The following is an 18,170-nucleotide window of genomic DNA, read 5'->3' on the forward strand; positions in this document are numbered from 1 at the left end:
CTGTAGTCACGTACTCTGAGATCGCCCCGATGGACGAGCAACCTTGCGCAAATTTATTGACGCTCTCTGTGGAGCTATCTGCATCGCTGCCTCCAATTTGTCCGGAGCGACCTGGGCCGCGATCCGGTTCATGTCCCCAAACAGCGGCATCGTACTTTCAGTTTATAACATCAGTCCATCGGAAATATAGAGTTCATCAACATCGGAACTGGAGGATAGTGATCGGCTCACCTCACCCGGCGGTTAGACGAGAACCAGCGTGGTCGCCGTCGTCTAACATGTCGCCATCTCCAGTGAGCTGTTGTGGACCCTCATCTGCTACAGACATCAACTCATCCTGGCCTGGGTGAGTGTATTCGCCAACACCCCAGTGCTCCGTTTGGAAATGAGTGAGAAACACCATGCCCTGACCTTCGATGCTCACGTTGCAGACAGGGCAATGCCGGAAGCCTTGGTTCTGCACAGCTAGGCTCCACACTCTTGGAATATTCCGGCGAATATGCTCTTTCAGCGCCTTTTCAACATGTAATTCCACAAGACCACGGAAACGAGAATATTCCCCTTCCCACACAGTGCCCAAGGCTAAGAGCAACGCACGGTTGGTAGCACTCGGCTCCAGCGCTCTAAGAACGGTCGTCACGTCCTTGTACAGCTGTGTGGTGTGGTATTCCAATGATTCCTCTGGTGTTTGCCGACATATGAGCTGTATTGATACGATCTGAGCCATCAGGATATCAAGATGCTCCAGACGCAATGGCAAGTCTTCCACGCACCGAGAACGGACGGTGACAGCGGCACTGGTCTTAGTTGCGAACACCACCGTTGGACAACATGGTGGTATAGTCACAGCCTGGCCGGCACGCTGAACGAAGGCAACCCCGTTTTCCAACTCACGGCATACACTTGTGTAGTTTGGCGCGACGTCTCCGGCAAGAGCTTTGAGATACTCGTGCAGGGTCGTCAGATTATGTGGCGTGGGCGGATACACGATGTACACGCGCACACCGGTCATGACATGTATGGTACTGGTGCTCATGAGGGCTGACGCCTCAACGGGAAGAAGAGCACCACAGGACATGATCGAAGTGGTGTCGATGGATGACCGGGTGAGCGTACTCGAAGTCTCATTCTCGCCCTGGAAAAGTCTGAGACAACGGTCTATTACAGGCGATCGGAATGTGAGCGTCGTCGCGTATGCGGCATAGTGTTGATCGTCTAGGTATTCCACAAGCGTTCGAGCTATACTCTCCCGACTCGCGTCACTTTCTAAGAAACGAAGAGAAAGGGGAGCGGGTCTAGGCGGATACAATTGCGCTTCGTCGACCCAAGACTGGTGCTTCTCCAGAATCTTTTTCAGTGAGCGCGGGTGTGGCCAACCGGCGCCTGTTTCGTACAGTGTCAATTCCGGAATGTCAGTGACTTTGGAGGCACCATAAACAGTCGCAGAACTCTGGACAGCGTTGCCATTCTCAACACTGAGGAGACTGATACGGCCAGGGATTATGAGATCTGCGAACTCTGCTGCACGAGCAGCTGGACATGACTGAAGCTCGCGAATGACAGGATCGAGAGTCCACAAATGAAGGGTGGTCGATGTGGCCTTGGGGTTGCCCGACATCTCTGGTATTACGATTGTTGCGAGTGCAAGGGTTGGGTTGGTGAACGCGCAAAGAACAAGAGTTGTTGGAGTAGAGTATGGGAGCAAGAGTGTCAATGTCTGCACGAGAGGAAGCTTACACTAGCGTGAAGGCGGGTGCGCCAACCGTAAAAGAGTGAAAGTGCTCCAGACTTCCTGCTTCAGCGCGCTCGAGTCGCAGAGAGAAGCAGCACGTCCGTCACCGCGGACATGTGCGAAGTTGGCTTTCAAATCACCGATGTAGACCACTATACGTAGGCACAGCTTAACCGACGACTTTGAGGTTTGCGTTACCAACTCCTCAGTAGCATGTCTGACTTGTCAGCCACGCAACACAACAGTGAGAAGACTCAAAACAGCAACGTCGCATTCGTTTAGGCCCTGGCTATGTTCTAGTAACAAATAGTAATAAGGAGCGCAACGTAGATACTAGGTCTAGTTGTAGCGTCTCTCTACTAGGCAGTAATAATAAGAGTTATGTAGATGCTGTGTTAGATGCTAGTGTTGCTAGGTTAAGATAAAGTTGTATAATACATTAGGCCTAGGCTAGGGTAACTCACTTCTTGGTTTCATCTCTATTGCCTTCTTCCTGATACCATTCATCTTGTATCTGTACGGGGAGCGACTGCGAAACGCCAAGCTTTTCAGAGTGGAAATTTGACAGACTTTTGCAAGCTCTTGCTGGAGTGTAGCAGGTGACGGTATTTGGTCGACAAAGGCTGAAACGGAGGTGGATATGCCAGGTCTATATATGTCGATACGCTGGTGTTTGAACCTGGTAATCTAATCGCTGCTCTGATACGAATGTCCGTTGGTGTTGCTTTCTTTCGGGAGTACCGAAATATCCTCTGAATTATCGGTGATTACGCTCACAAACTCGAGCACAACCTCTACAAGAAGGCAGACTGCGGCGGCAGTATTATTGGGAACAATAATAGTATCGACCCGTCGCAAAGGCCAAACTCCTCCTGGCTCTGTGCCACATAAATTAACCGCAGCTGTCACATCCCGGGCGGGTGCATTCTGGTGTTTCGGCTGTCTATCCGTAGCCGGTTCCACATCGGCTATCCGCGCTAAGGGCACCAAGCAACCGTGATTTCCTGTTCTGCGCGTCTTAGCTGCATCAAGGCTGCACGCCAACAGGCTTAACGCGTCCCAACCAATGGCACGCTCAGACGATCATCGGCTGCACGGGCGCACGTCTCCACCAGCACCCACGGCGCCTGTCCTCTATCACTGTCATGATGGGCCTCGTTGCCGTTTGTGCCCTGCTACTGGCGCCGCTTAGGGAAGGCGGGATGCATTTGCGGCAAGCGGCCAGCATGGAGATTGGAAGGAGCGATAGTAGCTTGGTTCGCTGGTTTGTTTGTCGAGACGCGAGAAGTTCTTCGTTTTGTTTCTTCTCTCAGCTATTTCACTCTCGTTGTCGCTGGTCTTTGCCTTCACGCCCGTTTGCGCTTCCTTTCTGCGCTGTACAGTCGTTCGTTCGTTCCTAGTCGACGCCACTGCCGTTCACTGTGCACTTGTGGCGAGCTAGTGCGTTTGCCTGATATTTGCTTGCAGCCATCGCGACGCATTTTCTCTTGCAACCGCGCCACATCACAAGCGAACTACTTCGTCGATACACTGCAAGATGGTCCAATTGGTATCGCTCAGCCTGTTGGCGGGCTTGAGCGCTGTCGCGTCGGCTATTCCTACCATTGAAGTCAAGGGCTCCAAGTTCTTCACCAGCGAGGGCAACCAGTTCTACGTCAAGGGTATGTCCGACGATAAGACTTCATCAGGACGCACACTGACACTTGCGTCCAGGTATCGCGTACCAACTCGTTCCCGACGACCCACTCATCGATGCGACGCAATGTGGTCTCGACTCTGCGCTCATGAAGACCATCGGTGCCAACTCGATCCGTGTCTACCACGTCGACCCTGACTCCGACCACACCGAATGCATGAAGACATTCGCAGATGCTGGAATCTACATCTGGGTCGATCTCGATACCTTCGACACACAGGTCGAGCAGAACACTCCTCGCTGGGAGACCGACCAGCGTGATGCTTTCGCCAAGGTCATGGACGAGTTCCACCAGTACGACAACACTGCTGGCTTCTTCATTGGAAACGAGGCCATTACCACCGCAAACGGCTCCGTCACCTCGCCCTACATCAAGGCCGCCGCCCGCGACATGAAGGCCTACCGCGACGAGAAGGGCTACCGCAGCATACCAATAGGATACTCTGCTGCCGACATTGCCAGTCTCCGCCCTATGCTGCAGAACTACCTCGCTTGCGGCGACAATGCGTCTGAGCGTCTCGACTTCTTCAGTCTCAACGCCTACTCTTGGTGCGGACAGAGCTCCTACCAACAGTCTGGCTATGATCAGCTCGAGAAGAACTCTGAGGATCTGCACATCCCTATCTTCATGTCGGAGACTGGGTGCAACACAGCTAGGCCACGCGATTTCAAGGACCAAGAAGCCCTTTTCGGAGAGATGGCCGACGTCTGGTCTGGCAGCATTATCTACGAATGGATCGAGGAGATGAACGACTACGGTCTCATTAGCTATGGTCCCAAGGTTGACCCTGCTCAGGCACCGGATGGTTTCCCTCGCTCAGGTATGTCGTGCACCCTACACCTCCCAGACATCTTGACTAACAGCACACAGGAAAACCTACCCCAGTGGAACCCGATTTCCCCAACCTCTCTGCTGTGTGGGCTACGTTGAACCCAACCGGTGTGAAGGCGGCGGACTACAACCCCACAAACTCGCCTGTCGTCTGCCCCGACTTCACCACCTCGGTCTGGGAGGTCAACCCCACGTCGCCCCTGCCCACACTTGGCCAGAAGCACGACTTCAACGGTACCCCTACGTCTGGCAGCTTCAGCGCAACGGCGACTGGAGGCTCTGGCGCAGAGGAGTCCGGCTCTTCAGGAACTGGATCTGACAGCGCCGAGACATCTGCGCCCCCTTCCACCGGTGCTGCGGCGGATTCTCTGGGCAAAGAGCTCAAGGGAATGGGTGCGCTGCTCGCGGGTGTCATGGCCGTCTTTGCCTGGCTATGAGTGCGATGAGCGTCGCAATTTCGGTACCTAACCGCCATGTCACGCGTCTACGACTTTTGTAGGCTTTGATGAAGACTTCACGGCAGACCATGTTTAATGATTCGAGTATATATTTGGACTAAAAGATCATTGGTCCAGCTTTGCATGTAGGATTAGAGTAATAGAATACGAGAAGCTATCTCGATGTTACACTTACACAGATCCATGACCGTTCACCACCCATTCCCACATTACTGTGAGAAATTGCAATTATGAACCGTTTGACAAGAATGCTACTGCTAGTATTTGACCGTCCTCCGTACAGCCATAAGGATAGCACTTTCGAGTTAACTGGACCCTTTTCCTCATCGATTTTGGCACTAATCGAGCACATCCAGCGCTCAGACTTTGTGACAAAGCAGACCAACACAGCAACGTCGCACAATATTCCAGTCATCAACGAGGTGCAAGGACAGGACTGAGTCATAGAAGCTTTATATTCTTCGTCAGTGTAGATGTATCGCTCTACTATCAACCTCTCGATATCCTCACCAGCGCAATAGCCTAAGCACGACACTACTATGGCAGAGTGGAACCAGAGGGGGCGCGATTGCTGTATTCCGGCTAGCACAGGTACGAGACTTGTTCCTGCAGTACGGATTTCTGCTAATGGGTTTGTACAGGCTGGCTCGCATGCTGCTGTCCATGGGTTCTGTACGGCAAGATCCGGTACCAAGAGATCCATGAAGGAGATATGGAAGGGTATGATTGTTGGACGGCGTCTTGCAACAGAAAGGCAAGCCACCCCCTCCGTGGTGTTGGGCACACGCTGACCAGAGACATATAGTGTTGGGGATGTTGCTGTCTGTCATGTTGTGGGTCTATGTGCTTCTTATGCATCTTGCTGCCTTTCCGGAATCGAGGGCGCCTTCGGGAGAGATACGGACTCAAAGGCAATCGGGGGAAGGACCTGTGGTGTGCTATATGCGCTCCCTTCAATCTTGTACAGCAGTATCGGGAGATCGAGCATCGACATCCTGTGAAGACCGCGGAAGTGGTATCGCAGCCTACGCCGGTCGAAACGATGGTTTACTCAACTTCGGAGTCGCCCATCGTGCGGGAGGCTCCCAGAAACGGCGTGGAAGATCGCGCAGGCATAGCGATCTGATCGTCCAGTTATCACGACCAAGCATAGTCGTCCTCGTGCATGCGATGGAGCAGGAAGACAGTCCATCAAGTAGACATATGGCGAACCATAATGATAATGTGTTCACTCCTCCTCACTCTCTTCACTGCTGTCCCCGCCCATCAAACCTCTTCTCATAAGCTCTTCGAGATCGTCCTCGTCGTCATCCGCTGCTGCCGCTTCACCAGCCATGCTAGACTTGCGATCATGGCCCGCGGTCTCCTGTCGCGCAGGTGGGCCAATGTCCATAGGTTCAATGTCCCTGTTGTAATCGTCCTCATCATCATCCTCACCTTCTGCATTGTCACCGCCCAGATCACCAAAGTCGATCTCGTCTTGAGCGTTGCGACTGCGGCGGGGGTTCGGCGAGCCTTCACCATCGCTGTTGGCGGCGCTGGCGAGGGATATCGGGCCGTTGGAGGGGGAGCGGAGGTAACCTGCATTAAGATTTGAGCCGAGAGATGCCATTGCGCCCTTGTTGTGTCGTGGTCGTGCATCGGGCACTTCGATCTCGAGGCCACCGTCATCGTCCGACTCGCCCTCTGCATCGTCGTCGTCGTCGGACTCGTGGTGTTGCTGATGCTGTTGGCGAGGTGGCGATGGATGTGCTGGTGAGGAAGCTGCTTCGCCGTCGGATTCGTCAGAGGATTGTATGACCTCGGAGGATTTGATTCTTGACGCTGGCGGTGCTGCGGGCTTGGCTTTGGGCTTTGGTGTTGTGTCGGTTGCGGTGCGCTGGAGGCGGACGGCTGGTGTGGCTTGCGTCTTCTTGGGCTTTACCATGGGGTTCGTGGCCGCTGTCTTGCGCTTCTTGGGCGCTGGTATAGCGGCAGCCTTCCGCGCTGGAGCAGCAGTCGCAGAGGCGCGGGCCCCGAACTGAGGTGTATTGACGGCGCTGCCTGTGCCTGTGCGGTAGTCTGGCGAAGACGCGTATTTGTATTCGGACTCGTCGCCCCGTTTCTCCTTCTCCTTGCTCAAGAAGTGTCGGAAGTCGTAGGGGTTGTCTGCATCAGGGTCCCCTCCCTCGTCGTCAGCCGCCGCCTCGCCGAAGAGATCCTCCTCGCCATCTTTGCTCTCTGCGTCACCCTTGAGTTTCTTGGGATATATCTTGGCGTGTTGTGACGAGACGTCCTTGCCGTTCTTGGTCGCGAGGTTGAAGGTGTAGCTGCTGGACAGCGGCTCGAGCGTGGCCTGCTGGCTGGCGGGATCGAATACGAGGACGTATGACTTCTTGGGTTGTGACTTCTGCCCTGTGAATGTGAAGATGTCCTTGTCGCCCGAGCTGTTCGTGTCGTCGATGCGGAGATTGTATAGGCCGGTCGACGAGGGCGAAGTAAGCGTTGCCGAGCGCGAGTCGGATGTTTGTGGGGGCTTGTGGTTGTCTACCCTCTGGATTAGAAAGCGGACAAGGACAGGAACATTGCAGGCAAGACTCACATTTGACGCTGCTAAACTCCCCTGGCGCGTCGTCGCTGCCTGTTATGCGGTCGCTGATGTGCAGACTGAAGTGCGCCTTCTTGTGCGGTTCGATGCGACTCTCAAGCATAGGGGACGCCATTCTACGCGTCCACCTCTGAGACTTTTGCCTAAATGCGAGGGGAAAAAAGAGAACAGAAGGATAATACTGTGGGCGCTACGCTACCAACAAAGCGGGCCAGAATGGAATGACAGTTGTTTGCGGAGTTCAGCTGCGTTGTTCACGTCAACTGGAAGTCGCGACGCCGGCCGGTCTGGATTGGGACGCTCCGCTTGCCGTCTCCCGCAGCTAGCCCACCCCACACCTGCACCACTAATTTTAGCCTACTGCTCGACATCTCCACCCACGCCGAGCAATAGCTGTATATTTAAAGAAGCTATGCCATAGGGAGAAGAGTTGAATCCTCATGTTTCGTATATCGCTACTATGGCTACAGCTATGGCCCCCAGCGTGTTGGACGCATGACGACCCCGCTTAGTTGACATCTGACAGCCTACATATCATCGGCATATCTCGTCTTGCTACCGTCCATAAGGCGACCGCTCTCAGCTTGAGCCATCAGAGCCTGCGACGCTTTCCTCTGCTTCCTCTTCTGCCAGAACAATCGGACGAGAAACGCCATGCAAAGCGCAACCGCTGACACGATGCCAACAATGTGGTGCATTCGCAATGGCGCTGTCGCATCATCCTTCCACGGCACACCTTCAGGGTCATCTTCTGTGAATAAATGCCGTCCTCTGTCTGATGGTGGCTGCTTGTTGATGACGGGGAAGGCCTGCGAGAGGCCTCCTTCCAGCATGCCAGGAAAACCCAAGGCGCAGACCATGGTATCCGCCTCAGGCGTAAAGCTGAATTTGATTGGAACTTTAGCCATGCCTGATCCCATCACGTCGAAGCTGGTGGACCATATCCCGCCATACCCCGGTTTCTCGTCTAGCGTAACCGTCAGATCTGTCTTGTCATACACACGACCTCGGAAATATCTCGTTCGGCAATTCGGGCTATACTATGGAACAGACTTACAACAAGACTCCCAATCAAACTCTTTCTGATTTGTGTTATAGTTATTGTCCTGTTCACAGGGCTTGCAGTACAGGTTCCGGTGACTGGCAGCCGGAACATTGAAGTCCGAAGGCCAGGTAAGCTTGACAAGGTCGTTGATGTACACGGGGACGGTACCAAAGCCCGAAGTAGGTGGGACGTGAGCGGAAGCCTCAAGGTACTGCTCGATCTCGAAACTGGAGCTTTGAGAGTGCTTGCTAGGCATCAGATCCTGGTTGCCTGGCGCCGGGAATTCCCACAGGATTGGATTTGGGCAGTCGCAGTCGTCCTTTGTGGGAGCCATGTTGTATTCTGACTTCCTCTGGATGCTATTGAGTATTTAGATGAGGAGGCGTCTTTAATAACTTATGTGCAAAGGCGAGGAGAGAACCGCGTACACAATCCTGTATTGAAGCTACTCGGGGCTGGCAAAAGGCCGTCACGAAGCTCCAGCATGGGGTGGCTCGCCTGTCTCGATGAGACTCGCTGTGAGTGGTGCATCTCAGATTCGGGCGTTGGGCTATGCTGATTCTAACGCAAAGCAGCGGGGTGGAGTTCGTATACAGCCATCGCGTACGCAGCATCGCGCTTTCCACAGGCACATGCGAAGCCTTGATAGCAAGTCGCGAATCAACAGCATAGAAATGCCGGTGCCTTGAGTTTCATACACGTATTTATCGGAGTCCTATCGGCCCGCAACTGCATCAATGCCGTCCTCACGCGTCACTTCGAAACGAATACAGATCATCGGATAGCCAATGGAATGACGATATCCCAATACCGGAGAGAATGAACGAATGCGCATCATCATAGCTACTGGAGTTGTGTCGAGCGTGGAATGTCAATGACCTGACGGATCACAATGCCAAGACGCTAACCATGATAGGCTGGTGCAGGTCGCAGCTGCCAGTCTCTGAGTACGCAGGCCAATCTTCATCGACCCAGTAAACATGCCGCTGGCTTGTCCATCGTCGCTTTCTAGTCGCTACACTTCTCTACAATCACGACAAAAGATCTACCTAGTAGGCATACCGATCGCCTAGTATCCAAAGGGTTAACCTTGATACCACTGCGTCTACTCCAGCCTGACCTGACCCCAGGTCTGAGCATTAAGCTTAACTCTACTCCAGTATTGAAGTGTTGGCGAGGGTCGACTCCACGAGAATTTAAGCAGGACTTCCCTTGGAGGACACTGCAACAATTGAGCTGCATGATGTATTGAAGCTGCAAAGCTGCTGCCTGATAATTCGGGCAGTGTCTGTGGCCAGCAGATCGCCAGCACAACAATCCTCGGCTAATGTATTGCATGCAAGGCAGCAACGGCATTGTACATGATGATCGTTCAACTCAAAGCCTCGTGTAGCGACGCTGCTGCAAGGATGCATCGGCAAACATGATCTGCCATTATCGACAAGCGAGCCAAAGCCATTCTCGTCCGATAAATCTAAACAGCCATATTAAATGTATTGCCAACCAACACGTCGTCATGCGCCGCCAACCGAGCACTATATCGGAGTATTGAAATCATCCGAAGGCAGTAGAGTGTCACAACATGCATGCTTGTTCATCTGCTGTGTAACCTCGATCGGAAGAAAGAGGACCTCTGGATTGGTCTATACATACTGGCATTGGAATATGTCGTCCCGTAGACGGCTTCGCGAGTTGTTTAGCATGGAGTTCACGCGTGATTCATGCTCGTATCAGGACTTGCGGGTTAGTCGTGGGGCAGTTGGAGGGACTTTGACGATGGCTGAGTGGCGGTATAAAACGGAGAAGTGAAAGCTACGAGTTGCACTGTCGCTTTGCGGTGGAGGCATCTTTTGCTTCGTCTCATATTTCATCGCAGTCGCTCGTTCACCACCCTCGCTTTGAACACAGCGTACATCATGCGCCTCACCATCCCCAGCCTCCTGGCCCTGACAGCCTCAGTCAGGGCTGCCGGCATCGCTGTCGTATTGAACAACTCCCCAGATCCCATCTATGTTTGGTCCGTCGGCGGCACAGTCGGTCCCCGCCACGATATCAAAGCTGGTAGGACACACACGAGCTTTAACTTCGTCTCCGCTGACAACCATAGGCGGTATTTACTGGGAGGAGATGCATCATGACGAGAAGTCCGGAGGCATTGCGATCAAGATGACGAAAGAGGCGGACGGTCTAAACTCCGGTGCTCCTCAGCAGGTGTGGGCATACAACCTGGATGGCGGGACGGTGTGGTACGATCTCAGCACTGTCTTCGGGGCACCATTCGCTGGTAGCCGGTTAGATGTTACTGGCGATAACGGGGGTAGCATTGTGTGGCCGAATGGGATTCATCCAGGAGGCAACCAGCTTACCAAAGCTCCGAGCGAGGGGAACATATTCTTTTCCATCAATCCTGCTTGAGGAATGGAGGATGGGTTTAGCTATGGTAGAGTAGAGCACCTCAGATGGATCGGAGCAGACTACGGTGTGTTGGTATCTAGACCGGGTGGATGCATCCATTATACCGATTTGTGAAAGATCTTGATGACGAGTGCGCCAGAATAATTTGAGATGATTTTTCTCCACTGCTCTTTCTGGTCACAATTGAACCCGTCCGACGGGCACTCTTCGGTGCTTAACTACTAGCAGCAGTACGTCGGAAGATCACTGCTCAAGTCGACCTGAAAACTGACAGCGCACGTGTGAATTGGCAGTGGTCGCAAAAATTGTGGGCGAACCGTCAAAATGGGAGACGTGGGGTCGGCCGTGCTTTCCAGGGCTGGTCGCGAAGAGGCAGTCGCAGATTGCCGCCTTCAGAGAGCTCCTTCCTCTGCCCAGCGATCGAATCGCCGCGTCTAGAAAGAGTCACCGACATTGGACTCCATGCGAGTGCGTCTGAAGGATCTCTGGATGGCGACCGACAGCTGTCTGTGCAACGCCACATTCTGTTGTGCTTCCGCTGCGCCCGGGCTCCCCAAACCACAGCTCGCCTCAGGCGTCCGGTCGCGAGTCATTGCGCCGTTTCTCGCACACCATCAGACGCCATTCCACCAGTACAGTAATCATTCATGCCACCAAGCCGAGATGTCGCCGTCTGTACAATTATTCCATGGCCACGCCGCAGTCTGCCTTCATCTATCCAGGGCGTCATCTCATCTTATGTCGAGTTGGCATCTTGTGTAGCCTCGGTTCTGACATCCCGACCGGGTGTATCCTATCTCCAATCGCTGCCAGTCGCCTGCATGGTGCTACTGTATGATAGCGACTGCGGGCGGTATCGCGCCATGAGCATCGGGTGATGCAAAATTGAGCCGCATCTAGGTGCTGATCCGCCGCTGTCAGCACCAGCAGCTTTCCTGTGATTGCGACAGCCTCCAAGGGGAGCCTGCCCAATCTTCGATCTCGCGAAATGACCAGAAACATCGCGAGATACGACTCAAGAGGCAACACCAAGCTAGACGGAAAACTAGAGCCTGGGGACAGACTGCATTCACACCTTTAGCCGCCCTTGGGGAGGGTTGGCGTGCACAATAGCTGCCACCGCCCACTGCTAAACGCGATGCGCCCCGCTCCAGGAACGGCCCTCCGCAAAACTTATTGGTATGCTAGTTTAGCATCCGTCTCCCTGCGTCTGTAATTCGCTTGCTGCACCATGTCTTATCAACCCTCCGCCTGGAAACACCCTGGTCACGTTGCACATGGCGGCCGCTTTCGGGGCCACGCAGACCTTTCCAGGCAAAAGGCCCTACCTCGCCCTATGCCAACGACGCTCAAGCATGCGCCTTCTATTGCCCTTCTTCTGGTGATTGGCCTCTAAGCGGCGACCCGACGCCATGTATTCGTCGCCATGCCGCTTGCCACAACCAGAGGCGTTCCGAGAGGCGGATCAAATTGTGTACCACAATCAACAGCCGATGTTTCTGGCCCCGCTGACGCCTGACAACAGCATTGTCTTACTCCATACTTACTGAAGCCTGACAGCCACTCTCTCCGTCATCCGATTTTCTTCTTCCTGGAGATGATCACCAGCTCACCACTCGGCGCACGACTCGTGTCTTGTACTAACACGCGGGGCTCGCAGACATAAGAGCTCCACCACAACCCATCACTCGGCACAATGAGTGCGAGGACATTGACAAACGTCGTCAACGACCAAACGGTCGCCTTGAACGCCCTGATCTATGGATACGCTGGGCACAGCCTCGTCACCCCGCAGCACGCTCTCCAGCAAATATGGTGGACCGAGGAGCGAATCAACGAAAAGGTCAACCATGACTTCGTCACTTCAAGGCTACAACCGAAAGAGAGAGAACGTCTCACACAACCTGTCGGCTTCGGCGATCTGAGCGACGACACCTACATCGAATGGATTCTGGAGAAAGCAAGACGACTTTTTCTGATATTGGTCGAGATTGGTGAAGCGGATAGGATCTTCGCTGTCGTTGACAGATCGTGGGACGACGATGATTTACCTCTGGAAATGGACGACATCGAGCAGCTTTCACTTTCCAATCGCCGCGATAACCACGCCGATGCTCGCTTCTACCACACACAATTCACATTCCTGCTGAGAGAACTCCGAGAAGGCATACACATCGATTATGCGCCCAACGAGGAAATTCCAGTCGAGAACGTAATGTCTCTTCCAGTGGCAGTGAGCTTACAGGCTTGGCAACGTATGCACCTACCGAAGAAGCCAAGGGATATTTACGTCCGCAGGCGATTTCCGCTCGGCGACCCAGAAACACCGGATGCGTTCGAAGAGGACTTCAAGATGGATGTAGAAAGCGCAAGGATGGTCGAGCATGAGCATCTTGCGCCGATCTGGGCCTCGTATACCTCCAAAGGTGTTGGTTACATCGTCACCAACTTTGTAGGGCAGCATACTCTTCGTACTTTCATCGACCACCGCAACCCGACTCAGTACCAGAAGCTGTTGAAGCCTGACCGGAGATGGCTGGTACTTAATTGGCTGCACTGTCTGGCAGACGCCATTGCAACGCTGCATCAGAATGGATTCTGCCACTCCGCCATTCGACCGTCAAACATCCTCATTGACGAGCAGAATGCGATAGCATTTAGCGACATCGGTAGCCTTGAGACGTTTCAAAAAGACAAGAAACCCGATGCAATGGACGCCTACGTATACAGTGCGCCAGAGACACACATCAGCACAGGACCTTTCGACCCCAATGACCCTGCGCCTTCACCCACTATCCCAAACGGTCGACATGCTTCGATGATTAGCAAGAGCTCGTCTGGATCATCCGGCAGTAATAACTCACAACGGCAGAAGCTCACCAAAGCACCCACAACGGACTTCTCCGGTTTCAACTTTGGATTCAAGAAGTCGAAGGCGAAGCCTACACCGAAGAAACGATCGCGAGTACACGAGACTGAGAAGGCGGATGTGTTCTCGCTTGGTTGTGTTTTCCTGGAGATCATCACGTTCATGCTGAAGAAGAAGCCTCACGACTTCGTAAAGCACCGCACGTCGAAACAAAGGACCAATACTGGCGGCAAGAACTCTCGAACGGATTCATCGTATCATGTCAACCTCGACAAGGTAGAGACTTGGATGAATACACTCGAAAAGGCTTCATTTGAGCATGACGACGACGCGTTCCGGGCGATCCCTCCCATATTACAGGTCATCCGAAGTATGTTGAGCAAAGCACCTATGCTTCGCCCTGCGGCGCGTGATGTTCGCGACAAGATCTTTGACATTCTCTTTGAAAACACCTCCATACCCGACATCCATTGCGGCGCTCACAAACATGATATTGGAGTAGCGGCATCGTCGTATTCCGGCTCGGATAGGGCATCACTAATGACAATGTCGACAATGACTTCAACGAGTTCGAGTACCTCTGACGCGGATACCATACGCTCGAGCACGACGCGTGTAAGCTCAATACTGAACTCATATTCCGATCGGACGACATTGTTCGGTATCGAAGAAGATGATAGCGCTTCAATAAAAACGCTAGAACCCATAGCCACACAAGCCCAAATTGGCAGAGCATATGAATCACCGAGGGAAGCCCCAATACCACCAGGCTCTCCCACTTCACCAACATCACCACGGTCCCCAATGTCGCCAATGTTCCCAAGCTCTTCAAGCCCTTCGAGACCGACGTCATCAGCCACGAAGGGGAAGTCGTGGAGCAAGCCGTTCATGCTGATGCCATGAGATTCTGCAGGATCGAGACCCATAATGTTAGACTCGAGCAGGCATCGCGTTCAACCTCTTCTCGCATCTTCATCATCTGAGCATACTCAGACATCCGCGAGGTTGCTATAGATTGCGGGGTTGTATGCAGTGCAGTCTTGGGTGGCACGTGGCGGTACCAGCCTTACGGCACGGGGTGACATCGCAAGAGAAATAGGAAGGTGGTGAACGACCTGAGCGCTGCTATCATGCGAATGGCGGGCATGCATACGGCTAGAGAATGCCGATGTTACAGGCATGTGGTGAGCAACAGCACATGTGAAGTGCCCCACACCTACGCAGACATAGGCGTGTCCTGTACGATCCTGACAGCTCAGCGAGTGTACTGTGCAAGTTTCCTACAACGTAGCACGAATATACCTAATACCTTACAACGAACATCTGCAGACTTTTGGTTCCTGAGTGTATCTCTGAGCCGCATACGAGATCGTCGCAACTTGACGCTTATCTCATCAACCGCATTTGCTGAGGCGGGGTATCCCCGCATCCTACATCTGCACGACTCTGTCAGACTATCGCCAACAACTTCATGTCCATTGCGCAGGTCTATTATCGACGGTGTCTCTTCTTAACTGCCCCAAGATTCATCCCAACGTTCTTGCCGTCAAATCTCGTAACGTGTTGTTGTCTGCAATGTCTACATGCCACCTTCGGGTCATTGTTCGCTGGTCCGAACTCAGAATCCGGCCCCATTTGATCCGTATGGTGCGGGGAATCAACCGGCCCTGTAGCCAAGACGCTGATCGCAGCTGATCAGACTCGTTCTACTACGTCAATGCATCTGACACTCTGCAGGTAGGTAAGCGTCAGGCATGCATCCACGGCGTTGACGTACAACCACCTCTCCGACTTCCACCGTCAGCCTCGTCAATTCCAAGGCGCCAGGCTTATGCAGTAACCGAATGCTCTGCAAACGCATACTGAACGCCATGCATCAGATCAGCCGGCCCGGCCACGCGACTACACTGGCCTGTCCAAACATGCGCCGAGCTACCTCAGTAGTAGCATGATCGTCGACGGTGTGCAGCCACCAGGATCATCCCGCCGCTATTCCCAGAACTAAGAATACCAATATGCAGCTGCAAAGCCGTCACAGGTACCATTGAACCATGTTGTCATGAACCCACCCAAGGCTTAAAAGCCGCCGTTGTCCTCCGCATCTCAACGGTTCCTTACCGCATCTTGGATGCGCACCTGCCAACCGATAACTTCATCATGCAGCTCAGCTTTGGGCTTGTTACAGGGTTGTTGACGTGGTCAGCTGTTGCTGCCACTTTCAATACAATCCATCCGCGTCAAAGCAATCGGACAGACTACAAGGTTGGATATACTCCACTCAAGACGGAATGGACAGACACAGTGGGGACCAATCCTTGGCCAGAGTATCCACGACCACGCCTCCAGCGAACAGACTGGAAGAATCTCAATGGTGTCTGGGGATACAGGAATACTACGAATGGTTCGGACGCATCACCACCTTTCGGACAAACACTGGAAAACCCGGTCCTAGTTCCCTTCTGCCTTGAGAGTGCTCTCTCGGGTAAGTCAATCCAGACTTCCGACTAGAAAGGTTACTGATGCAGCCTAGGTGTGACAGGAAAGGGTCGCATGTGGAGTTGGTACCAGACATCATTCGCAGTACCGTCATCATGGCCTAGCGGCAACAACGTCATCTTGAACTTTGGCGCTGTTGACTACGAGGCCACCATCTTCGTGAATGGCAAGAATGCCGGCTTCCACAGAGGTGGATACTTTGAGTTTAGTGTAGACGTAACTCAGTACCTGAGCGCAAATGGGACGAATGAACTGTGAGTATCGTAAACCGAGGATTGGTGACAAAGCTAAGGTTATCACAGGCTGGTCTACACCTTCGATCCGACGGATGTGGATATGGTCCAAATACCGATTGGGAAGCAAACGTTGAACCGAGAGGGGATGATCTGGTACACACCATGCAGTGGTATCTGGCAGACCGTGTGGCTTGAGTCAACACCGAAAGAGCATGTCTCGAAACTGGACCTAACAGCGGATATGGATGGGACTGGTAAATATGGACCGTGCTCGAAGGTGGTCATTGCTGACATATCGAAGTTACCGTGACCGTTCACAGCAGCACCAACCTGACAAATATCCCATATGAGATCACAGTTCATGAACTGGGCTCAAACGATGCCAAGGCAACAGCCAAAGGTACTAGCGGATCCGCATTTACCTTTAACGTCCCATCACCAGAGCTGTGGACTCCCGACAGTCCCACCCTATACAATATTACCATCAAAATGGCTAGCGACACCATCCAAAGCTACACCGGATTCAGAACTGTCTCCCGCGGTACCATCAACGGCATACAGCGCCCACTCCTGAACGGAAAGTTTGTTTTCCCCTTTGGTACTCTCGATCAAGGATACTGGCCAGACGGAATCTACACACCTCCAAGCGTCGAGGCCATGGTGTACGATCTCAAGGTGCTGAAGAATGTTGGCTACAACATGGTACGCAAGCACATCAAAGTGGAACCAGCCTTGTTCTACAGAGCTTGCGACGAGATGGGGATGTTGGTCATTCAAGACATGCCTTCTCTACGACCAGATCTGCCGGACGGCTGTGGTAGTAAGCGATTAGCAGGCCAAGATGCGCAAGATGAGTTTGATCGTCAGCTGGCTTTGATGGTAGAGCAGCTCAAGTCATACCCCAGTATCTTTGCTTGGACAATCTACAACGAGGAATGGGGCCAGGATACCTCGCCTCCATGGCCCGAGTTCCCATTGACAGAAATGGTAAGAAAGATCGATCCCACTCGCCTTGTCAATGCAGTCAGTGGCTGGACGGACCACACAGCCGGTGACTTCGACGACAACCACCACTACTCCACCCCCCAATGCGGCACGCCATTCTGGTCCCGCCAAGGCAACAACTACGACTCCGCCTACGACAGTTCGCGCATCGGTCTGCAAGGCGAATTCGGCGGCATCGGCACCCAGCTTCCCGAAGACAACTACGCGCACGCCTGGTTCAAGGACCTGGAGAAGCAGACTGCATACGAACTTACCAACGGAACTAACTGGTGGAACTATCGCTGCCACGATTTGCTCAACCAATTGCGCGAGCAGATTGATCTTTTTGCTTGCTCGGGTGGGGTCTGGACGCAGACTACGGATGTGGAGGGGGAGGTTAATGGGATGATGACTTATGATAGGAAGGTCACAAGGATGAACGAGACTATGTGGAAGGAGGATATTCAGGCGCTTTATGATGCGGCGGAGAAACGAGCGAATAATGCGACGATGGTTATTAGAGATGTGGGAGGTGGGGGCTTACAGTACGGTATGCCTTGATTCGCGAGACGGATGCGTGAGAGAGGCAGACTTCGAATATTACATTCAGTCATCACTATCTACGCAACATTCCTATTATTGTAGCAAAGCCACATCTTGGTTCTCTTCCACCTCACTTCTGCAGTTTCCGCCACTCCCCCTCCAGCATCCCCAACGTAACAACATCCCACCACCCCCCCTCAAACCACACACTCTCCCTCTCCCTCCCCTCAACCACAAATCCCAACCTCTCATACAACCTCAGCGCACCCTCATTCCA

The 18,170-nt window shown here is 53.2% G+C and overlaps 6 protein-coding genes across 6 annotated transcripts; 4 read left to right on the plus strand and 2 right to left on the minus strand.

Moving 5' to 3' along the window:
* Nucleotides 1–3,269: 3,269 nt before the first annotated feature.
* Nucleotides 3,270–4,697, plus strand: J4E93_010596 (uncharacterized protein; the record flags this gene model as incomplete). The annotated part of the gene is made up of 3 exons (XM_049348474.1): nt 3,270–3,393; nt 3,446–4,249; nt 4,300–4,697. 3 exons carry the CDS (start codon nt 3,270–3,272, stop codon nt 4,695–4,697), a joined length of 1,326 nt encoding a protein of 441 aa, XP_049194311.1.
* Nucleotides 4,698–5,946: 1,249 nt separating this feature from the next.
* J4E93_010597 (uncharacterized protein) lies at nt 5,947–7,420 on the minus strand (the record flags this gene model as incomplete). Its single annotated transcript, XM_049348475.1, has 2 exons — nt 5,947–7,244; nt 7,300–7,420. 2 exons carry the CDS (start codon nt 7,418–7,420, stop codon nt 5,947–5,949), a joined length of 1,419 nt encoding a protein of 472 aa, XP_049194312.1.
* A 412-nt stretch (nt 7,421–7,832) lies between these two features.
* J4E93_010598 (uncharacterized protein) lies at nt 7,833–8,684 on the minus strand (the record flags this gene model as incomplete). The annotated part of the gene is made up of 2 exons (XM_049348476.1): nt 7,833–8,290; nt 8,363–8,684. The coding sequence occupies 2 exons, from the start codon at nt 8,682–8,684 to the stop codon at nt 7,833–7,835; spliced, it is 780 nt and encodes a 259-aa protein (XP_049194313.1).
* Nucleotides 8,685–10,266: 1,582 nt separating this feature from the next.
* J4E93_010599 (uncharacterized protein) lies at nt 10,267–10,765 on the plus strand (the record flags this gene model as incomplete). Its single annotated transcript, XM_049348477.1, has 2 exons — nt 10,267–10,411; nt 10,458–10,765. 2 exons carry the CDS (start codon nt 10,267–10,269, stop codon nt 10,763–10,765), a joined length of 453 nt encoding a protein of 150 aa, XP_049194314.1.
* A 1,412-nt stretch (nt 10,766–12,177) lies between these two features.
* Nucleotides 12,178–14,537, plus strand: J4E93_010600 (uncharacterized protein; the record flags this gene model as incomplete). The annotated part of the gene is made up of 2 exons (XM_049348478.1): nt 12,178–12,185; nt 12,473–14,537. 2 exons carry the CDS (start codon nt 12,178–12,180, stop codon nt 14,535–14,537), a joined length of 2,073 nt encoding a protein of 690 aa, XP_049194315.1.
* Nucleotides 14,538–16,626: 2,089 nt separating this feature from the next.
* J4E93_010601 (uncharacterized protein) lies at nt 16,627–17,911 on the plus strand (the record flags this gene model as incomplete). The annotated part of the gene is made up of 2 exons (XM_049348479.1): nt 16,627–16,633; nt 16,668–17,911. 2 exons carry the CDS (start codon nt 16,627–16,629, stop codon nt 17,909–17,911), a joined length of 1,251 nt encoding a protein of 416 aa, XP_049194316.1.
* Between the last annotated feature and the right edge of the window lie 259 nt (nt 17,912–18,170).

Source organism: Alternaria ventricosa, assembly GCF_023758065.1.
Source record: "Alternaria ventricosa strain BMP 2768 chromosome Unknown scaffold_33, whole genome shotgun sequence".
Taxonomy (NCBI): domain Eukaryota; kingdom Fungi; phylum Ascomycota; class Dothideomycetes; order Pleosporales; family Pleosporaceae; genus Alternaria; species Alternaria ventricosa.